Source organism: Anser cygnoides, chromosome 17, assembly GCF_040182565.1.
Source record: "Anser cygnoides isolate HZ-2024a breed goose chromosome 17, Taihu_goose_T2T_genome, whole genome shotgun sequence".
NCBI lineage: Eukaryota > Metazoa > Chordata > Aves > Anseriformes > Anatidae > Anser > Anser cygnoides.
In genome coordinates, this window is record NC_089889.1 from 2,377,031 (window position 1) to 2,397,749 (window position 20,719).

At 49.2% G+C, this 20,719-nt stretch overlaps 2 protein-coding genes across 20 annotated transcripts in view; one reads left to right on the forward strand and one right to left on the reverse strand.

Annotated features, from left to right (window-relative positions):
* ATXN2 (ataxin 2) overlaps positions 1 to 12,923 on the forward strand; it is a 51,131-nt gene extending 38,208 nt beyond the window's left edge. For 8 of the 14 annotated variants that reach the window (XM_066979340.1, XM_066979333.1, XM_066979335.1 and 5 more), the window contains 4 exons: positions 1,262 to 1,315; positions 6,556 to 6,701; positions 7,599 to 7,826; positions 11,225 to 12,923. In XM_066979340.1, the coding sequence (XP_066835441.1) occupies positions 1,262 to 1,315; positions 6,556 to 6,701; positions 7,599 to 7,826; positions 11,225 to 11,428 (632 nt within the window). In that variant the 3' untranslated portion in view covers positions 11,429 to 12,923. The remainder of the gene's footprint in view (positions 1 to 1,261; positions 1,316 to 6,555; positions 6,702 to 7,598; positions 7,827 to 11,224) is intronic. The other 6 variants (XM_066979334.1, XM_066979337.1, XM_066979339.1 and 3 more) reach the window with 4 other exon arrangements.
* SH2B3 (SH2B adaptor protein 3) overlaps positions 12,423 to 20,719 on the reverse strand; it is a 28,671-nt gene continuing 20,374 nt past the window's right edge. For 4 of the 6 annotated variants that reach the window (XM_066979360.1, XM_066979357.1, XM_066979359.1 and 1 more), the window contains exons 3-8: positions 20,129 to 20,230; positions 19,779 to 19,870; positions 19,557 to 19,648; positions 19,113 to 19,327; positions 18,575 to 18,792; positions 12,423 to 18,260 (exon numbers count right to left, since the gene is read on the reverse strand). In XM_066979360.1, the coding sequence (XP_066835461.1) occupies positions 17,858 to 18,260; positions 18,575 to 18,792; positions 19,113 to 19,327; positions 19,557 to 19,648; positions 19,779 to 19,870; positions 20,129 to 20,230 (1,122 nt within the window). In that variant the 3' untranslated portion in view covers positions 12,423 to 17,857. The remainder of the gene's footprint in view (positions 18,261 to 18,574; positions 18,793 to 19,112; positions 19,328 to 19,556; positions 19,649 to 19,778; positions 19,871 to 20,128; positions 20,231 to 20,719) is intronic. The other 2 variants (XM_066979358.1, XM_066979362.1) reach the window with 1 other exon arrangement.

Consider the following 20,719-nt stretch of genomic DNA (forward strand, 5'->3'; position numbering starts at 1 on the left):
CGTGGTCACCAGCAGACCCACCTGAACGCACGGCAGAGGAGCATTTAAATCACTGGTTTTCCCCCCCCTCAGAACACAGTGGGGAAGGACGGTGTTCAGACAACCATCTCTCTTCCCACCAACCAATGCCTATTGCACCTTGACTTGTAACTTCTGGAGATGCGAGCCGTTTAGATGGCCTTACCAAGGAAAGCTTTGCAGGTTCCGCTGGAGCGGAGCGGTACACACACCTTTAGCTGCCACACGCACGTACCTTAACACCAGGTTGTTGCTCTCACCCTGCTGAAGTGCACGTAGGCTCAGAACGTAACATCTTTCTGGGAAGCGTTGGCTCTGCGTGATCCATGACGCGAGTATCGCGGCTCTGGTCGAGTTCGCTGGCCGCGGTTTGCAGTTTCACTGCTCGTTTCTATGTCGCACAGACACAAACTTGTCCCGTGGTGTTGGTAGAAAACCTGGTTATATAAGCTGAGGGTGGATATTTCCCTGTGACAATTAATGCCGGCTAGTTTTACCACGTAGCTGCTGAACTGCCTATGTTTTTAGATAACCGGAGTCCTCTGAAAAACTTTACGTTTGTGTTTAAAAACAAAAGCAAACAGAAACTTGTGTAAAACCAGGCCTTGGTTTTATACAGATGCATTTCCTGTTTTTTGTGCTCTCATTCCTGTCCCCGTTCTCCCTTCCTTTTTTCCCTTCTGCATATGTTTTACTGGTCTGGTATTGTCTCTAACTTTATCTGGTTTCTGTCTCAGCAGTAGAGTAAATTCTATTACCCTGATAGTACAATGGTGGATATAATATAAACTTCAAAGGATTCTCCAGGGACTAAGAGTGAACCAGTCACCAAAGGTGTCTTGGAACTGTTAAGAATGACAGTGACACAGTTGAAAAAGCAAGGGGGGCGATTTGTTGTTTAATGTAATTACGCTTTAACCTTCTTGTTACAGTGTGTTGTAATAGATTGCGAATTGACATAAAGTTTATTTTCATGTTAATACTAAATTAAGAACTGAAGACCTCAGTTATCAGAGTTTAGAAGGAAGGCTTACCTGAGACTTGTATTGTTTCATCTCCGCTCAGTTGTAAAAACTAAATATCCAACCCTAATATCAAATAAGTAAATAAAAATATCTGCATGATTCTACGATATATTTAAAAAAAAAAAAAAGGGAAAGAAAAAAAGACGCTGACCTTTCCAGAAGACGGGAAGCATGCACACGGCAAGAGGCTAATTTACCTTTCTATTTCCCAAATTCAGCATGTCCCAAAATACCATACAGCAAGGAGACAGGCCCTTCTTTCTACTTTGCCAGTGAGTTGGGTTTTTTGTACTAATTTTGATTGTACAGAAAAGCACTATCTAAAGAACAGATGTTAAAGGAATGGGACGTGTTGAGGGAACAAGTTTCCTTGCACCAAACCAGCATGTAGAAAATGCAGGAAAGTTCCTTTCAGTAGAGGGGGGAGGTGAAGCTGAACGGATTTAATGTACCACAGGAAACGGATTTTTGTCAATTTTCTTTTTAAATGGCATTTTATGTGCTGAGTAATCTTTATCATTACTACCCAGTCTCTTCATCTGCAACCAGAAATGAGTGCTATGTGCGGACAACTTTTGCTTAAAACCGAGGTGAACTCCCTCGGGAGTTCCAAATGGGACTTTAAGACTTTGTGAGTTAATGAACTTCCTAAAAGGAGAAGCGTCTTGTGCCTCATCACTTTAAAAAGCTGTGGCTCAAGCGCTGAGCCCCTGGGAGGAATTAACCTGAGCTGCAGCGAGGGCGAAGGAAGCTTCCCACAGCTACTGCGGTGTCACTGGAGGCGTGCAGCGAGCCCCGTACTTGGTCGCTATTTCAACGAGTGACTGGATAGGGCCCCTTGCAGGTGTGTGGCACCGGGCGCTTCCTCCCCAGCATCGGCAATACTGCCTCTGGTGTTCGGGGGAGCCCTCTGGGGAGCCCGCCGGGGCAGTCAGGCTCAGCGGGGCTGCGGGGTGAGCTGTAGTTGTCAGCCAAGGCGTGGGGAAGGAGCACTGCGGTCTCAGGCTTGCTCCTGTCCTGCAGTGAGACTTGGGTCCATCTGCAAGTCTCTGCAGCCTATGCCAGGCACTCTTCTGGTTGTGGGTTTGGGGTTTGTTTTTTTTTTTTTTTTTTTGAGCTAACTGATGGAAGAGGGGTGTGAGAAATACCATTTGTTCTCCAAAAATCTCGTCTGGAAAAGATTTCCTGTGTGTTTCTTGTGCAGAACTGGTTTTATGTGAACTAGTGCTGTAGGATGCTGACCTGTACTGTTTTCATGCATCTTGGTTTGGTGCACTGAAATAACTGTAAGAAGCTCGTTCCTTCAGTGGATAATCTTTGGAGTGAAGTCCACTATACCTGTGTAAAATGCCTTCTGTAAATGTTTATATTATGAAAGAAACATTGCTATTTCTTTGCTTCCTACCATTCAGGTCTTTTAAATGTAGTTATCCTCACCATCTTACTGGGTCTGGCAATAGTTTTGAATTTTGTTCACTGGTCAGTTCTTGAAAATAGGCTCTTCAGTGCATCTTTGGATGATGACCAACGATGACCACCATTGGCAGCATTGAGATTCCTACCAGGGAAATAAGAAATTACACGATATGGTTTCTGTATATACCCTTGCAGCTGGGAGTTCTGCTTGATTTCTGCTGTTCTGACCTCTTAATTTCAGTTCTTTTGCTGGGTTTGATAGCTGACTTCTTTTTTTGTTTGCCTCTCGGAAACATAGGCTGCATGTTTGTAGAGCTGAATTCATTAATTCAATGCATCTGATATTTTTGCTCACTTCATTACTGAATGACTTACCTTCACTGTGTCCCCTCCCAAGGTTAGTTCAGTTAAATATCTCATGTCAGGAAACAACTTGGTCAAAAAGACGAAGTGAAACAGGGTGGCTCAGGGAGTATTTCTTGGGGAGAGGAACTTCCAGCTTAATGGGTGCGAAGCAGTGTGTTTCTGCTGGAATGAGCTGGGGTTCCTTACAGCAAGGAGCTACGCAGAACTGAGTTGTCCTCTCCTAGAGCTTTCTCGGTGCTTTCTTGGTTGAAAGATGGCCGTTTGGAAAATCTCCAAAGTGCTGACACTGGGGGAAGTGTTGGATAATTTGTGATTTTATTCATTATTTTTTTCCCCCCTCCTTTCATGTCATTTGGTATTTGATACACATAGCAAGCTGTTTTCATGAACAGGGAAAATGTTGCAGTAAAAATGTTTTAGTTACGGCTTTGAAGGTGAATTTCTCATGACTGTTTTGCAAGGCTTCTTTCACAGGCTTACTAAGTAGCTCATAGATTTCACTGATTTGTTGTGAACTATTAATTGCAGCAGCTAAACATGGAAATCCTTCTATTTTTCTAAAGTCGAAGTTTGAATGCTGGTTTTGAGCTCAGATAGATCTGGGCACCTATTTCAGACCTGCTGCCGCTCTTCCTGAATCGCTCTTGATTTGTATACAGGATCTGTCCAGGATGTAGATAGGAGTCAAAATACCTACTTTTATTATTACTATTAAAACTTAATTTGCAGCATCATCTGAACTTGATTTAACTGAATTTGGAGAGGATATTAATTGGGGAGTAATTTCTAAAGACAAAATGGGGGAGAGGAGGAGAAGCTAGAGGAATGAATTCTGAAATTCAGTGTGCAAAGCTTATGGATAGAAGAAATTAGAAGGTTATGGAAGCTGCTGCTATGGCACTTCACCCCCTCCCCTGTTCTTTGGGGTACTGTTCCTCGGTTTGACTCGTTTCCTGACCGTGAAATTCTTCCTTGTGAGGTTTCATTGTATAATGTATCTGCTTCAGAGTAACTTGGTTTATTGTTCTCTGGGCTATAAAGAAGTGAAGGATGAATCGCAGTAATGGTTTCAGGGAGTACCACATTATTCTGGGGCTCTTAACAAGTAGTGTGGCAGGATGTGGGAAGCCTCGAATATCTTATGACTTGAAATTAATTTTCACGTACACTTGAAAACCTCTTGAATGGGGTTGAAGGCAGTTTATAGTCAGGCATGCCAACTCTGTGGCTGAGGCAGCGGAACGAGAGCTGAGGAAGGCAGATTTCTGGTAGCATGCCCTTTGGCAAACAAGTGAATCCCTCTCTGCATTTATTTCTATTACTTTGACAGAGATAATAACTTCTGGCCTTCTTCAGAGTGTTGAATATTAATGAGGTTAAGAAATTTTCTTACTGTAGGAAACAGTAGACTTCATAATGTGAAAACCATCGGTGTCTCTTGATAATTTTCAGGTAGCCTTTGTAAGAAGGAGCAATGTTTGGAAGCTGTATAAAATACAAACGTGGTGCAGATGCTGCTGCAAAATAAATTTTAGTAGTGATACGAAAAAACAATGACTTTCCTTGCATTTGGAAGTGTAACAAAGTGATCTTTGTGGCAGAAGATGAATAGTTCAGCTAGTGCCCATTGAAAATATGGAGGTGTTTCCAAAAACGTCCCTGAATCAGAAATGCTGATAATGTATGAGTATAGTCATGCATAAGTACACTACTGTGCAAGAATTTAGGGTTACAAATGTATATGAAATTCATCATTAATGGCCTGAAGCTGTTAGACTATTGGCTCAGTGAAGGTTTAGTAGAGTTTCAAGACAGCTGGGTGGGATTAAGTTAAATGTGGTAAGCAGTTATTTCAAAAAGGAGAAACCTTCATAATGACGTGTACAAGGAGAAAAATCGCAATTAGGCAAAAAGATACTGTATGCATACTTTCGAGTGAGTTTGAATATTTTAGCAGTAGTATTTGTAAGCTTTATAGCAAGCCAGACTGGAGGAAAGCAAGTATTTGCACGGGATGGTGGTGTGCCAAGGCACAGCGTGGTTGCTGAGACTTGCTTTTGATCCACGGTATTGTGCTTTCAGATGCAGCTACGTCTTTGTGCATTTTCTCCACCCGTTTTGTCTTTCATCCTTTATATGTGTTCAGGCAGTCCTGTGCATTCATGAATGTAGAACCCAACATAGCGAAGCTCTTCAGAAGCTGCAGCAAAGAGCTGCTTGCAAACGCGAGGCACTACATCTCCCTAGTCAGGAACATGCAGGCAAGGTGGCTGCAACACCAGTTGCACTTGAAGTTACTCCCCGTGCCCTGCCTTGTTTACTAAAGGAAGAAAATGCTACCAAAACACTCTACCTTGCAAACAACACAACAAACAAAAGCACTTCTAAAAGTACTCTGCAGAAAGGCGCTTCATCGGCCCTCAAATTCTCATGTACTACAATCCCCATGAAAGAAGCTGTAACCCCGTAGTGAGCAGCGATTAACTGTGGTCAGAAAGACAAAAACGTACGTGATCAACTAAGGAGCACGTGCAGGGAGCAGGCTCAGGAGCAGGTTGATAGTTTGCTTTGATTATTTGTCTCAACAGTATGGTCAGCAAAGCTAGCCTCGCTGTTCTGAGCTGCGGTGCTGGGAAGAGCAGTGCACGTTGTCCGTGCAGAAGTGTAAGAGCAGGCTGTGTGCTGGTTGTTGCACGAGATCTAAAAGTGACAGAGGGGATAGGCAGCGCATCTTCATTTGTTTTCAGGGTCTTGCGTTCTAGTTGCATGCTTTGTGTTTAAAGGAAGTCTTGCTGTTACGGCTTTTCATACCTTTTTAGATTCCTTCAGATTAAAAAAAAAAAAAAAGGGGGTGGTGTAATTCAGTGTGGCCTGTTTTGAAGCAAAACTGGGCAGGACTCCTCAGACAGGGGCTTGTTGATACTGGTTTGTTGTTGGAGACTGGTATGGCTATAGCAACAGATGGTTTTTCACTTGTGTGAGTTTTATATTTTTTCCCTTTTATGGAATTTCATACCTTATTTGCTACCGTTTCAAGAAATTAAGAATTTCATGGCAGTGTTGAGAAGCTCACAGAATGGTGGTGATCCAGAAAAGTACTGTAATTGGCCTCGAGGGGAAAGGAAAGATATTTTAGTGCAAGGTACTGGCTTCCGCAAAAATTAGACACTCCAGGAGTCTCGGTGTCTCAGCTGTTATGTATGTTCTGTGTGTGTCCCTGTAGCTCTTTAGTATACATGCAATGCGTGTACTTTACATGGACTGTACTGTGAGCAATTTCCAGAAGAGTAGCATGGTGAGGTTAGCCAGGTATAAGGCCAAATAATTTTTTGGATGGTGGAAATAAAAATGGCTTGTAACAGCTTTTTAAAGTATATTTCAGGAAAAAACTAAATTGTATGGAAATTATAAAATTGATATTTCAAACTGGCCTATTTAAAAAAAAAAAAAAGATGAAATACCACTTTTCTTATATGTAGTATCTGTTGCATTGTCAAACTAGGGAAGATGAACTGTCTAATTATGGTTATTTATAGACTTCCCTGCAAAATCAAACTACATGAACACAAGGTAAGATACTCAGCTATTTGCAAGATACATTTTTTTTAGAAGGGGGAGGGAATATTCTTGCAGCGTGCTAGAGGTATAGTGAAATCTTCAAGTGCAGATGGTGACTTGATGAGGTGTATATTTTGTGTCTGTTGTTAAATATTCTTCTTTTTCATCCTAGTTTCCACTGGCTCACTTGCTCAGCAGTATGCCCACCCTAATGCTACCCTGCATCCGCATCCTCCGCATCCTCAGCCTTCTGCCACACCAACTGGCCAGCAGCAAAGCCAACATGCTGGAAGCCACCCTGCTCCTAGCCCCGTGCAGGTAACAGCTTAATGGAGTGAATGTCTTATAAATTGTACTTAACACACCCTACTGGAAGGTATCGCATCAATCTGTTACTTCGCATCGATCTATTGATTTCTTGAGAGGAAAAATGATGGGAGCAGTTGCCCAAACCACCAGCACGTGGTGGATCTCGTGCAGGAATTGTCCAGATTCCCATGCTTTCTAGGAGGGAGGAAGCAGAGAGATACCATCTCGTTCTTCTCTGCTTGCAACGGCCAGGACTCAAATGTTGTAGGCCCATGGCATAATTTGTTAGATAAGCTAGGAGGAAAGCTTTTGTCAGTCCCTTTTCCTTAGCAATGGCCAGCATTTGAGCCTAACCATTCATTTCTCCCTCCTCATGGGGGATGATGTACAGCTTGTTTTCATGTTACGATTAAGAAAGGCTTATCATTTTGTCACAGCGTAATGTGAGTGGAGTCAGAATTAGAAGAAGAAGAATAATGCTGAGAAGTGTTTGATTTGTATTTCCTCAAAGGCAGGCAGCTGAAAACAAAATAGTACTTGTGATAATGCTGCCTGCCATAGCTACCTACTGGTAATGACTTTGGGCTGCTCCAAGTGTAGCTGTGAAGTATATCCAGCTTCCAGGCTTCAGGGTCTCCTTGTTTTTACCTGGCAGCCACGGTTCTGGTCAACACATGTATTTTCCAGGATCCTGCTCACACGACTCTCTAGTGCAAGGAGAAAAATGAGCTTGGAGGAATTGCAGGGAGTTTTCTTGTCACCACAGATTCGGTGATCCTTAGATTTGCCACTTAAAAGATTGAATATCAGGAGTTGTGCAAGCCTTTCTTACACTAGTTTCCAGAATAAATGTCTCACTTCTAGACCGTAACGTAAACCTCACTGATGTACTATCTTTTTTTGCAGCATCATCAGCACCAGGCTGCTCAGGCACTCCACCTGGCAAACCCACAACAGCAGTCGGCAATTTACCACGCAGGTCTAGCTCCAACCCCACCTTCCATGACGCCAGGCTCCAATACGCAGTCTCCACAAAATAGTTTTCCTACAGCACAACAAACAGTCTTCACCATTCATCCCTCCCATGTTCAACCTGCATATACCAATCCGCCACACATGGCCCATGTCCCCCAGGTAAACACAGTTTAACAACCTTCAAGACTAAATGTCTTAATGCCACACAGATAGGACAGTTGGGCCTGCTGAAGTGATTTCCATTCTGTCACCTCTCAGCACAAACCTACCTGTTGTGTTACTTTAGGTTTCTGTCTGTACATTGCCTTTCTTTTAGAATTTTACAAGATATTTGGACCTCAGCTTCCAACACCCAGTGCATCTACAACTGTAGTTTAATGAAGACATCTTAAGCTGGCACTGCTACCGAAAGAAGTTGAGCTCTCTTCCCAGTTCCGACTCCCATTCTTGTCCTGCCCCACCATTCTGCTCACAGGACTGTTTGGCCATGCAGCAAACCAGACTGGGGACGTGATTCAACTGAAGCGTGCCCCCCCTACCCCTATTTTAGGCTGCTTCTCAGTCAAATCAGTTCACTACTCAGGTTCACTGCATGATCACAGGAAGAGCTGGCGCGCAGGAGGGTCGGAGGCGAGAACTGAGTGGAAGAAAGCTGAACTGCTGCTTTTGGTGGCAGTTGTAGGCTCTGCGCTGTAGCCGAATTCAGACAAGTACATTCAGTAAAGGATATTACGAAGGATTACTGGGTAGTAATAAGGCTGCACTGCAATGGGAGATAGGTGAGATTCAGTTCAGATGATTGCAAGACAATCCTTGCTGAAAGAGAAAACCGTGTGTGTGTGTGTCTGTGTGGATCTAAATGTATTGCAGGAGAACCCCAACGATTGTCGGGCAACTTAACTACAGTCTTTGCTTCAGGATCAGAAACCCATTTCTCTTAACTGCTCTCTTGTGGTCAACTCACTGAAAAAAAGGATTTTGGGAAGGGAAGCACATGACTGATTAATCAAGAGCTCCATGTAAAGCAGCGTTACAAAGATTTTCTGATGTTTACTAAATCTCATGGATTTAGTGAGCTTTGTCAAGGAGCGGACAGTTCATCAGTAATTTGCCTGCACAATTGCATCTTCAGATAAGTACTTGGTATCTGGCTTACGCCTTCTCATACAGGCTAACAGTAGTTTGGGATAGCAAGACTAACTAGTGGGTAGGGAGGTTAGTCTGATAGGTGTGCAGTCCCTTACTGAATTCTGGTAAAACCTTTGTTTTGGTTCCTGGCACGGCCAGTTAAGCAAACTAATTAGTAGCTGTTTTAAGAGTTGTTTTTACTGATGTTGAGTTTTTAGCTTTTTAATTCCAGTAGGCTTTTAATTTCTCTGCTTTTGTACTGTGGGAGGATAAAGAGGATGTCCAAACTTGACTACTGCTATTGTAGCACCTTGCCACATCCTCCCAGGCTCTGGTTTCTGCCAGAAGCAAGACTCTCTGCTTAAACGAGCTATTGCTCTGCTCTGGCATGATGGCACTGGTGTGAATGCCTAGGTTGTAGAGCTTCTCAAGATGCCTCGAAATACCGCATGTAGCCCTTCAGAAGGGTCTTGGAAGCTTGTGGGTGAGTGGCATGTTCAGTGCTGTGCCTTGAAATGTGAAACATGTTTGTTTCAAAGTCAACTTGAAGGTAAACCCGTAGAGGAACTGTGCTGTACACACTGTGGCCAGGCCCCTGCCTGCGCTGTAGATGCGGCCATTGTCTTCCTTCCGTGTGCCAAGCACTTCATCAGCAAACCTTGCTAAAGGAAATCAGATGCAACTTTTAGTCAGAACTGACTGCTTAGTCAGGGTTTTTTAACAATCACAGGCAAAGCCTGCTTTATCCTTAATTTTTGACTTACGCAGTCTTTTCTGCTGTAATTTTTTAGGATGAAAACTACAATCCATAATCCACAATATTTGTACCAGGCTGACTTTTTTTGAAATGAAGTAGTTCCCTCAAAATTTTCTAATGAAGGAATAACTACAGTTCTGTAAGAAGTTTTAAATGCGTGTAATTATTCCATGGTGAGGAAACTAATCACTGGATTTAATAGCTTCTCAGTAGTGCGATTTCCAACTGCCGAGCACCATTGTGAAATATGTAGTAGGAAATTCAGTTCGGCTAACACAGGGGATCAGTTGAATTTCCCTTTAGGTTATCAGATGAATCGAGCTGTTAGATATATCTCACTTGAGAAACAGTACTTGAAAATTCATTACAAAGTACTGTCAGCTTCCAATTTGTAAAGCATTTGAGCCACAGCAGAAATTTTTATCCAGTTTGTGTCTGTACTGAATACAACTGCTATATGAATAGCTGCTTTATAGTTTTGGCTGCTATAATAGCATGTTTGTCAAAGTAAAAATGGTGCTGATCCTGAAAGGTATTTTTGTTTCACAGCCTTATCTTCTAAGCCTTTTTTTAGAGCAAGAGTGAGATTTGAATTGCAGTTCCTGCCTTTAAAGGCTTCTCGAGTGCTATTAATAGAGTGTAAGTCTGATAAAGAGTTTGAGAAATGTCTGTGATGAGTCAAATAACCCTTTTGTCTTTAAGAAATAAAATTATAGCCACTACCTGCTATTTGTCTTTACTGGCCTGTGAAACTTGTGAGGCTGCGATTATTGCACCGTAGTGCCCTGTTAATGGGGTATGGTAGAAGGACAAAGCAAACCTTAGATGCAAATACATTTTTTTCCAAGACAAACTGACCGAAAGCTCTAGGAGTTCCTTAATGTTTTGTGCTTTTAAGAAACTAGTGCTTACCAGATTTTTAAAACAATTGACAATCTCTAGAGTTCTGAACCACTCTGAGCTAAAGAAGCCAACTGACAAGTTACTGAACTTGTTTGCCAGAAGGTGATCAGCCATAACGAAGATTAATCTCCTCTTTTCTGCTGAGACTTAACTATGATTGCTTAGATTACTCAAGGACCTTAACTGTGATGAGCTTAACTGGAAACAGAACAAAGCTGACCTAACAGTATAAAGGGATGAAATCACTCATCTTAGAATGACTGCTTAGATGAAAGATAGTGCAGGCACAGGTCACCGGAGAGTGGTTTCTAGGGCAGGGAGCCTTGAAAGAATGTGGAGTTGTGTAATGAGAAGCCGAGGATGGGATGCCAGACCTCTAGTGCGTGTGAAGTTCAGATCTGTACCCGGTGCATTCTCTGCATAGGAAGTGCTTTGATCTAGGTTACTAACAATAATGTTTTTGAAGATTTGTTGCTGAGTTTTTTTTTAAATATCCCACAGTTTAACGCTGTCAGTCTCTCCCAGTGTGCACTGTCCAAATTGCTAAAATTGAGAATGTTACTCAGAGCCAGCAGTGAGGATTTGAGCCCTTTTTTTTTTTTTAGCTGTTATTTTTGTGTTAAGATCTCTGACTTAATCCCAGTAGCTAATCTAGTTAAAATGGAGTAAATCTCTGGATTTACTGGTACAGCTGGAGAAAACTTGATAGTCATGTGGCCAGGAGTGATGCCTCCTTGTGACCATTATACTAAAGAGCTCTTTGTTTCAGGCTCATGTACAGTCAGGAATGGTTCCTTCTCACCCAACTGCCCATGCTCCAATGATGCTAATGACGACACAGCCACCTGGTGGTCCCCAAGCCGCCATCGCTCAAAGTGCACTACAGCCCATTCCAGTCTCGACAACAACACATTTCCCCTATATGACGCACCCTTCAGGTGAGGAGAGTGTCCCCGGGAGACCTGCACCTTAACTGAGCCAGGTCACAGTAGTGAGGAGGACTGTTACAAACCAGATTTGGGGAAAAGAACAAACAAACAAACGTTAAAAAAAAAAAAAAAAAAGCTGAAGATGTCCTTTTAGAGTGGCAGGCTGCTGAAGGCAGGCTATTTCTGCATTTAGCATTTATACTTTGCCAGCCCAAATGCCTAGGTAAGCATGCGAGATTTAGCTAATTTAGCAAAGACCTCGTTTCTCTGTAGCTTGAGTACAGAAATGGATAACTATGCAGACACTGGCGCTGTGGGACTGTATTCTTCCAGGTTTTGCCGTGGTTTTGCCTTGGGGGATGGACTGTCTGTGTAGCCTGTTCATAACGATCTGGGGGTTTATTAAATTTGTAGCGATTTGACTTCAGGATAGGAGTGAAAATGTTGCTCGGGGGTAGTGCTGTTAGACTTCTAATGACCGAAGTAAAATGACAATTGAAGTCTATTTAATTCAGAGTAACATTCTGCAGCTTTACTTTGGGGGAAAAGTAGATGCTGTGTGACTTCTTTCCACTTTAAATTTAAACGTTGCCTAGGTTTCTTTATTATTATTTGTTTTCAAACAGCCTCTAAACTTTTCTAGTGAACTAGATACCTGATTTTGTTTCTTGGGGAATGTGTGAGCAGAACAAAGATGCTTTCTGAGGGTTTAGGTAGGAGAAAAAAATATCCAAAGGACATCTTGATATGCAGAGTATTGTTTTGTTCTTAAAAAATAAAAATAAAAAATAATAAAAAAAAGTTCAGCTCAGTAGTTGTCCTGTGACCACTTTACTAGCAAACTGTTGTGTGGCTTGCCAATTTATTATTTACATTTGAACTTTTTTTTTACAGTACAAGCCCACCACCAACAGCAGTTGTAAGGCTCATCTGGAATAACTGAAAGGCTGGATACCTTTTGTAGGCCAAATACCCTCCTTCTACTGCTTCTGCCAACTGGAAGCACAGAAAACTAGAATTTCATTTTATTTTGTTTAAAAAAAAAAAAATTGATTTCTTGTAACATCCACTAGGAATGCTAACAGTTCATCTTGCAGTGGGAGAGATTTGGACTGAGTAGAGGCATTTAGGAACTTGTGGGCTATTCCATAATTCCATGCACTGTATCTGAGTCCTGCAAGTGCCCCAACTCTGCTTGCTGAAAACTGGAAGTTATTTATTTTTTAATGACCCTTCAAAGTTATGAACTCATCAGCTAGCAAAAGAAGTAACAAGAGTGATTCTTGCTGCTATTATCACTAAAAATCAAGACTTGGAGATCCCTTTTACTTCTAACTAAACTTGAAACAGGTTCAGTAAAAAAAAAAAAATTCTAATCGTCAAACTGATGAATTATTATTTATAAATCACGTTTGATGAGATAATCACTATCGTGAGACAGTGATGTAACTTTTAAGTTAAGAAAACTTTTACTTTGTAGATAATATAAAATAAAAACTTAAAAAAAAATTAAAAAATAAAAAAAGTTTTAAAAACTGACCTACTTATCGTCTGTGTCTTGTTTTACCAGTCTCTCTCTCTAATGTTTTCTCCATTCGTTCCCCTTTGGATCAAAAGCTGTTTTATTTAGCATCAGGTAAGCTTTGCCATGTGTTTCTGTCGTGTGCTGCTGCTGTCTTGTGTGTGTGCCCCCCTCACACCTCCTGCTGTGAAACCAAGTCAGTCGTAGCAGACTTGCAGGGTCATTGCACAAAGAAGTTGAAGGCTTCAGAAGCAGAATTTTGATACAGGTTTCAAAGAATTTCTTGCATTCGGACCCATTCCCTAATGGCTTTACACTGTTGTGGTTGGTGTACAGAAGACGCCCCGACTGGGCCTTGATGTTTAAAATAAAGCTGTGTAAGCCAGTGGCGCTGCTTGGAGACGAAGGAAGAAATCGGGGTAAGCATTGCTTAACAAAATGGTGTAGAAAGGTGGGGAGAATGATAGGAGAAAGCCACTGCCTGCCCCATCCTTCGGCAACAGGAAGGGTAACTACCGCTGCTTAGGAAATACTGTGGTCTTCCCAACTCTTGTAGGGTGCACGCATCCTAAAATGGCTAACCAACAGGTGATGCTGATTGATTAAACTGAATTATAACGGAGCTGCGTTTCAGAGGCAGGTCAAGGAAACTGTTGTGTGCGCGAGCTTACGTGGACGGCAGGTAACACATCGCACCGCGGCTTGGCAAAAAACACCCTGGGGAAGACAAACACTGAGTAGCTTCTGTCCTATTCCGTTCACGTGAACGGTGCCGTAAAATGGAGAGAATCAATGTAAGTGAATTCAGGTGGGCAGCAGGGGGCACAAGAACATCACAAGCGGTGGTGGTGACTTGGAGCAAGACTCCTTGAATGAGTCTTCTGCGAAGGAACAGCTTCCTCGCGTGGGCTTTCTCCTTTCTAAGGGAGGTTTCTGTCTTTTAGTAGCTGTTAACCCCCCACCTATTGAAAAAGCACCCCGGCACCTACAGGGAATCAGACGAAATACTAAAAGTGAGAAACGAGTTCTAAAAACAGTTTATTAGGAGCAGATTTTTTTTTTATATTATGGTAAATTTGCATTATTCAAGAATAAGTTACTTGTACAGTACATACAGAAACAATATATAGAAAATCTACTATACAAGAAGAACTCTTCTGTGCAGGTGAGAAGTAGAACTTTCAAATCAATGCACTTTTCGCCCAACAACCCTGTTGGCTTTAAATCATCCTGCTGAAGGCTGAGGTGGAGAGTGCACAGTCGGCTCCCCCGCCCGGGGTCGGTGCTGGTGAAGGTTGTGGTCTGTTCAGATCGAACGAGCTTAAATTAAAATTCGGAATACTGTACTCAAACCTGTTAGTCAAGATTTCAAGGTTTTATACGCTTGTTAGAGTAAAACTGCGTGGGTCGTACGATGGCAGTGTCGTGCGGTCCGGAGAAGGCGAGGAAGGAGAAGGCAGCTCGGTGTCGCTTTGGCACGGGCTGGGCTGCTGGCATCTGCTCCTGGGGGCGGCTTCGGCCTCCCCCTGGCCCTGGCCCTCCTCCAGAAGCTTTGCCACAAAATAGTTTTGATGCAAAAACGATCCGTGAGGCAACAGCGGCGTCAGTGTTTGGTAACCTGCTCTGCACTGCTGGGCCCCGGGCTGGCGCGGTGCAGCAAGAGGCGGGGAAGGAAGAGATTAAATCCTGCTGAAATCCCGGGCATCTGCTGAGCCTGGCAAGCACAAGGACGTGCAGAAGCCTCCGCTGGGAAGCGGCTGTCAGCAAGCACCAAGTGGTTTCCGAAGCCAAAAATGGAGCTGAGGGGCGAAAGTTCTGCCTGGACCTAAGATTTAGCGAGTTGGGTTAGGTGCTAGCCCCGCTCCCTGCCGTGCTGGTCACACAGCGAAGGCGCTGCCCCGTCCCTGTGGCCAAACGCGGTGTCCTGAGCAGCTGAAACCCCCCCCCTACCCTCGGCCCTCTCCTGAGCTTGCTGCGTTGGACCCCAACTCGTGCCGCGCATCCCCAGGGCAAGGCGGGAGCTGTGCAGCCGGAGATGGGCCCGGGGGGGCTGCTGCTCTCCCTGGGGGCTCAGCGGGAGATGGAGCTGCGGCTGCCGAGCCTCAGGACTTCATAAACGTGCCAAAAGCCTGCAGGGGGCAGGGAGCTGAGCCCGCCAAGTCCTAAGCTCTTTCCTCAAGTTACTAGAAGGACAGAAACCTTCTCTAAGCCCGCGTGAAAGGAGCAGGGAGGTGGAAGTGCCCCTGGGGGGGTGCCAGCAGCAGCAACCTCGTGAAATACCCAGAGCCACCTCCTGCTGGAGGTCGCGTCCGCCGGAGTTTGTTTGCACAGGGAAAGGGGCTGCCGGCTGGTAACGAACCCGACGTACGCGTTACTCGTCAAGCACAGCGATTTCCACGTAAGCTACGGAAAAAAAAAAACCACCCTTGCCATTGTTTAATTGGCAGGTTCAAAACGCCACGTGCGTGCGCGGAGAGCTGCTGGCGCTCGACCAGCGCGGCTCGGCGTGCCAACCCGGCCCGACAGCGGCACCTGATCTATCTGGCGGGGGCTGCGAATAGCGATCCCTCTTCCCACCCCTCTCTCTTTTACAGCTGCTCTGATCTTGGGGCGATTCGGGTGCCACTGCCTCCTCTTTGGGGGAAAGCCGCGTGTAACGTGGCTGCCTGGTGATGTAGCAGGCGTTTTGTTAGGCTTGCAGAGCTTTGCTAAGGAGCCTCCCCCCCCGCCCCCCAAGTTAAAGCAATCTGGGAACGATGCACCAACAGGGCTAGAGCTTGTGCTGCGCTTCCCCCCCTTCCCCTGCCCCGCATTAGCCGCGAAGAGCCCTGACTCGCCTGGCAGAAGCCAGCCCCGTCCGCACGCTCCTGCGTTTCGGTGCAGAGGGACCCTGCTAACGCCTGCAGCCTTTGTGCGGCTTCGGGGAGGGGGAAGAAAAGAGCTGCGGATACGGGTGAGAAGCCCTAGCGGAGCACAGGGGCTGCTTTGTTTCCCCTGCAGCCTCTCCGGGTTTGGCAGCCCTGGAGGCGACACCGTCCAGGGCGATTTTCTCTGAAACGCTCCGGTTTCGGGACTGGCCGCGCTGGTGCAGGAGCGCAGCTCAGCACCATCCCCCGGGGGCAGGAGCCGGGGGGGAGGCTTCGTGTGCCTGGCGTGCACAAACTGGAGACCGGGAGAGGGCAGAGACGGAGGAGATGGGAGGCAAGGAATCCCAAACGTGCTCTCAAGTCGCCGTACCCAGTCTCCCAGCCCCTTTGCCTGCGCACATCGCTCGCGCACGGAGACCGATTCGCCCTCGTGCCTGGAGCCGCTTGGCCGTGGGATGTTTCGGAGCCGAGGTTTGGGCTCCCACCCAGCTCCACCTGCCCTCTGGCAGCGAAACAGAGCGATTCCCTCGCCCTCGGGCTCCTGGCCTTGGGCAGAGCTCCGGCCCCTTGTCCCCTGGCACGGCGGGCGCTGGCTCGGCCCCGAGTCGCGGCGTCGGGGCCGGCTTCGTGCAGCAACTCCCTGCCTTGGGCCCACGAGGCTTTGTTGTTGTTTCCTTCCAAATCGGATCCCAAATTAATGCTCCTGGAGGCTCCCACCTCTCAGGCAACTTCAAGTGTGCGAGGGGGGGGGGAACCAAAAAAAAAAAGGGCTTTCCTGTAACGTGATCTCAAGGCCAACTCCGCGTTAGAAATCCCGGGGAGTGCCGGGCGCTGAGAAATCTGGAAGTTGAGCGCTGCCAACATCCCCTCGCGAGTGTCGCAACGGCTCCGGCCCCTTCCTTATTCTTAAAATAGCGGCGGATTCGAAGAAGTGGTTCCTCTCCCGAGGCACCGGCAGGTAAAATGGCACGGGGGGGGGCAGCGAGCACCCCCGGGGGGTCGGCTCACACTCGCCCAGCGCCCCTAGGGAAAAACGCACGAAGGCAGCGAGGGTAAAGTGCCTGCTGTATTTGTCACCGCAGCTGTAGGATCGCCAAACCAGCCTCATCCTCCTCTTGTAAGGCACATTGGGGTGCGCGGCCCCACTGCAGGATTGGGGGGGGGGGGGGCTCAGCCTGGACCCCCCCAGCCCGCGAGGGGCCCCGTTGCATAGGTGGCCGCAGCGGCATCCCCCGGGGCACGGGGAAAAAGCCGAGAGCAGGGGGGCAGCCGCCGGCGAGGTAAAGGAGGAAAGGTGGGGAAACTCCCTTGGGATTCGTGCTGGAAACGCTTCTGTCACCGGGGGGGATTTCTTTTTTTTTCCCTGTCAGTCTCCGCGTTAGTCCTCGGCTGTTTGCGTTATTAATGGTGGAGCGGTGTTAGTGTTCACGTCTTAATTAACAAAGCTAACGGGGTAAGCAGTTCCCCGGCTGGTGCAGGGAGTGACTGCAACTGTGCTAGGGTTTTGTTTTTTTTTCTTAAAAAAAAAAAAAAAAGGAGCAAGAAAAGCCAGCTTTTGCCTTATCTAAAATAAAGAACAAACTCCTCTGGCGGCTTTGCACGACCCGAAGCTCGGCTCTGGCAGCTCGGGGCTTGCTGGCAGCTTTGTGCAGCGGCAGCACATCCTGGGGCGGGAGGAAGTGGCTCTTCGTCGCCTGCGTGCAGCCCGAAGCAGCAACGTGTCAAAGAATTTATAATCCTCTTTTTCCTTTTTTTTTTTTTTTTTTCCTCCTTTTTCTGTTTGCTCCAACGATGCGGGTGCGACGCGAGACCCCGGGTCCTTCTCTGGGCGCCGTGGTGCCGAGGAGAGGAGGGGACGGAGCCCGGCTGTGCAGTGCCCCCCGTGCCGGCCACGCAGCTGGGAATGCAGGCAGGAGCGGTGTGTGTAAACAGTAACGAGAAAGCTCTAATAATACCCAAAAAAAAAAAAAAAAAAGGCCCTTTAACAGGCCGAAGAGAGGGAGCACACCCGTACTGGAGTGAAAAATGACTCCCTTCCTTGCGAAATAAAAAATAACAATCCCTAACCAGAAGGAAGAAAATAGTTACATTCTCGCTGGGACTCCCAGAGGGGCTCCAGGACTTCTTCTCCACCCAAAAGTGCGTCCCCCCCCCACCCCACCCCCGGGGCCCGTCAGAGCGGCGTGTACTGGTTGTCGATGGCACGCACGTGGCCCCGGCCCGGGGCTTCCACCTCGTAGTCCGAGTCGCGGGGCCGAGCGCCGGGGGCCGCGGCCGCCCCGCTGTGCCGCAGGCTCTGCGCCAGCTCCGCCGGCGGTGGCACCAGGTGGAAGATCTGCTCCGGAGGGGGCTCGGCGGGGCCGCGGGGGCAGGAGGAGGAGGAGGAGGAGGTGGTGGTGGCGGTGGTGGCGGCGGGGGTCAGGCTGAATTCGGGGCTCCAGCCGGGGACGGGCAGCGGGACGGGGACTGCGGTGCCGGAGCCGGGAGCTGCGGACAGAGGGAGAGGCGGCCGCTCGGGGGATGCTCCTGCCCCGTCGCCCCGCAGCCCGCACCGGGATGCGTCCCGTGGCCATCAGTTCGGGGCAGCTTCTCCTTTCTCAGAAGGGGAAGCCGGGACCTCAGGAGTCACCTTTCGGGGCGCTGCCTGGATGCTTCCGCTTCCCCCAAAAGGTTCCAGCTGCGCCCATGGCCCCGGGGACCCTCCCACAGGGACAGGACCCCCCCTCCCTCCCCGAGTCCCCGCACCCCACAGGGAGCTCCCCGTCCCCGTGCCCCAACCTTCAGCCCCGCCGTGCCCCTACCTGGCGGCTGGGGCAGGACGACGACGTAGCTGGAGAGCCGGACGTCGCAGGTGGCCCCGCACTCCAGCGGGATGGGGAAGCGGTGGAAGTGGTGCAGCATCTCCACGATGGAGGAGAAGCGCAGGTGCTGAACGCGGCACTGGCCCCGCTCCGTCAGCGACAGCCGCAGGTGCTGCGGGGAGGAGCACGGACCCGTTACCCTGCCACCGGCTCCCTTGCTGGAGGAGATGATGGGGGGGGGACACAGGGATGTTTGGGGTGGAGGGGTGGGGTGGGGGGGACAAACGGCCTTAGCGTCGTGTGCTGCATCCCCAGCCCGCGGTGCCCGGCCCGCTGATGGTATTTTTTTCCCCCCTAGGAATGGGGACACCAGCCCGCTGCAAGCACTGGGGCAGGGAGAGGGCAAGGAGAGCATCCACTGGGGGTGGGATGGGACAGGACTCGTGCCCACCCATGTGTGTGCAGCTCCCGAGGGGGCTCCGGTGTGTTTTTTTTTTTTTTTTTCCCCTCCCCATCCCAGCCCCTCTCCCGCCCGTACCTTTGCTCTGCCCTGGAAGTTGAAGGTGAGCACGTACTCGCCGCGGCGCGTCTCGCTCTGCCGCACCAGGAAGACGCCGTGGCCCTCCAGCCCCCCCAGCTGCACCAGCTGAGCCGCCTTCATGCGGGAGATGGGCCCGTGGAACCAGGGGCAGGAGGACAGGAACTGCTCCATCTTCGGCCCCGCCGCCTCCACCGGCCCCCCCGGCGTCGCCCCTGCCCGGATAGGGAGGCCGGCGGGGGTGAGCACCCCGGGAACTGGGGACCCCTGCCCGGCCCCGCTCCGTCGCCCTCACCCCTTCCCCTGTGGCTACGCCCTTGCCAGGCGATTTGGGGCCAGGGTTAACCTTAGCCAGCCCCTACGAGGCATGGGACCCCCTCCTGGGGGGTGTCCCCAGCACCTCTGCCCTGTCCCCGGTGTCCCCAGGCATCCCCTGGTCCTCACCTTGGTTGGGGGAGTCGGTGCTGGCGGTGGGGCTGGTGGCCGCGGGGTCGGGGTGCCGGCACGCCAGGAGCTCGGGGTCGCCCGCGTCCGACCTGTCAGGGATGGGAGAAGCCAGGCTGAGCGCTGGGGGGTGGCTGGCTGGCACGGTGCTTGGGGACACGGAGCAGCTGTCCCCATCCCCAGGGGCAGCGGGGCTCGGGGACCCCCCCGCCGGGTGCCTACCCCCTGTGCGCGCATTCCCGGATCTCGGCCGTCCAGGAGCTGAGCTGCTGCTCGTCCCCCGCCTCGAACAGCACATCGGTGGCATTGGTCACCTGGGGGACACCAGAGAGGGACACGGGGACATTAGAGAGGGATCTGCATTCCTATTTCCCCCCCCTCCAACCCGCGCTTGGGGACCGGACAGAGCAGAGCATCCCCACCCTGCGGGCTGCGTCCCCGCCATCCCCGGCACGGAAGAGGAACCGAAATTTGGCACCGGAGCTTCCAGCAGCACGTGCGCCCCAAGGGGTGGGGAAGGCATCGGGACCAGCTGTGGGGGCCCCCTTCCAACCCCCCCGGCGGGGCCGTACCTTGAGGACGAAGGTGTGGAGGTTGTCGGGCATCTCGAGGCGCGTGCACCTCCGCACCTCCTGGACGGCGGAGCAGGCGGTGTGCAGCTTCGGCTTGGAGCCCTGCGGAGAGGAGAGCGGCTGAGCTGTGCCCGTGGCCCCCGTGCCCTAAAATGCTGCTCCAGGGGACGGGATCCAGCCTGCTGGGAGTCCCCTGAGTCATGGCAGCGGCTAGGAAATACCCCTCGCTGCGGGGAAACACCCTACGGGCAAGGAAATACCCCACCTGGCAAGGAAATACCCTGCACGGCTGCTGCTTCGAGGCCGGCACAGCCGGAGCAGGGCACCCGCGGGGGGCTGAGCAGCACCCAGGGCAGGCACCCAGCCCAGCGGTGCCCCGAAGCAGAGGAAGGGAGGGAGGAGGAGTTTCCCAGCACGTGCTGGAGAAATTGTGTGCACCGGCGAGGAAAACGTGCCCTGGGTGTCGAGCACGCCCTTACGGCTGCGGGGGTCCCTGGTGGTCCCCGCTGCGGTGTGCAGCCGGCCGGAGGGCGCTATGCCCCGGGCAGCCCCGCACCCCCCGCGGTGGCGTGCCGAGAGCTCCCCGCTGCC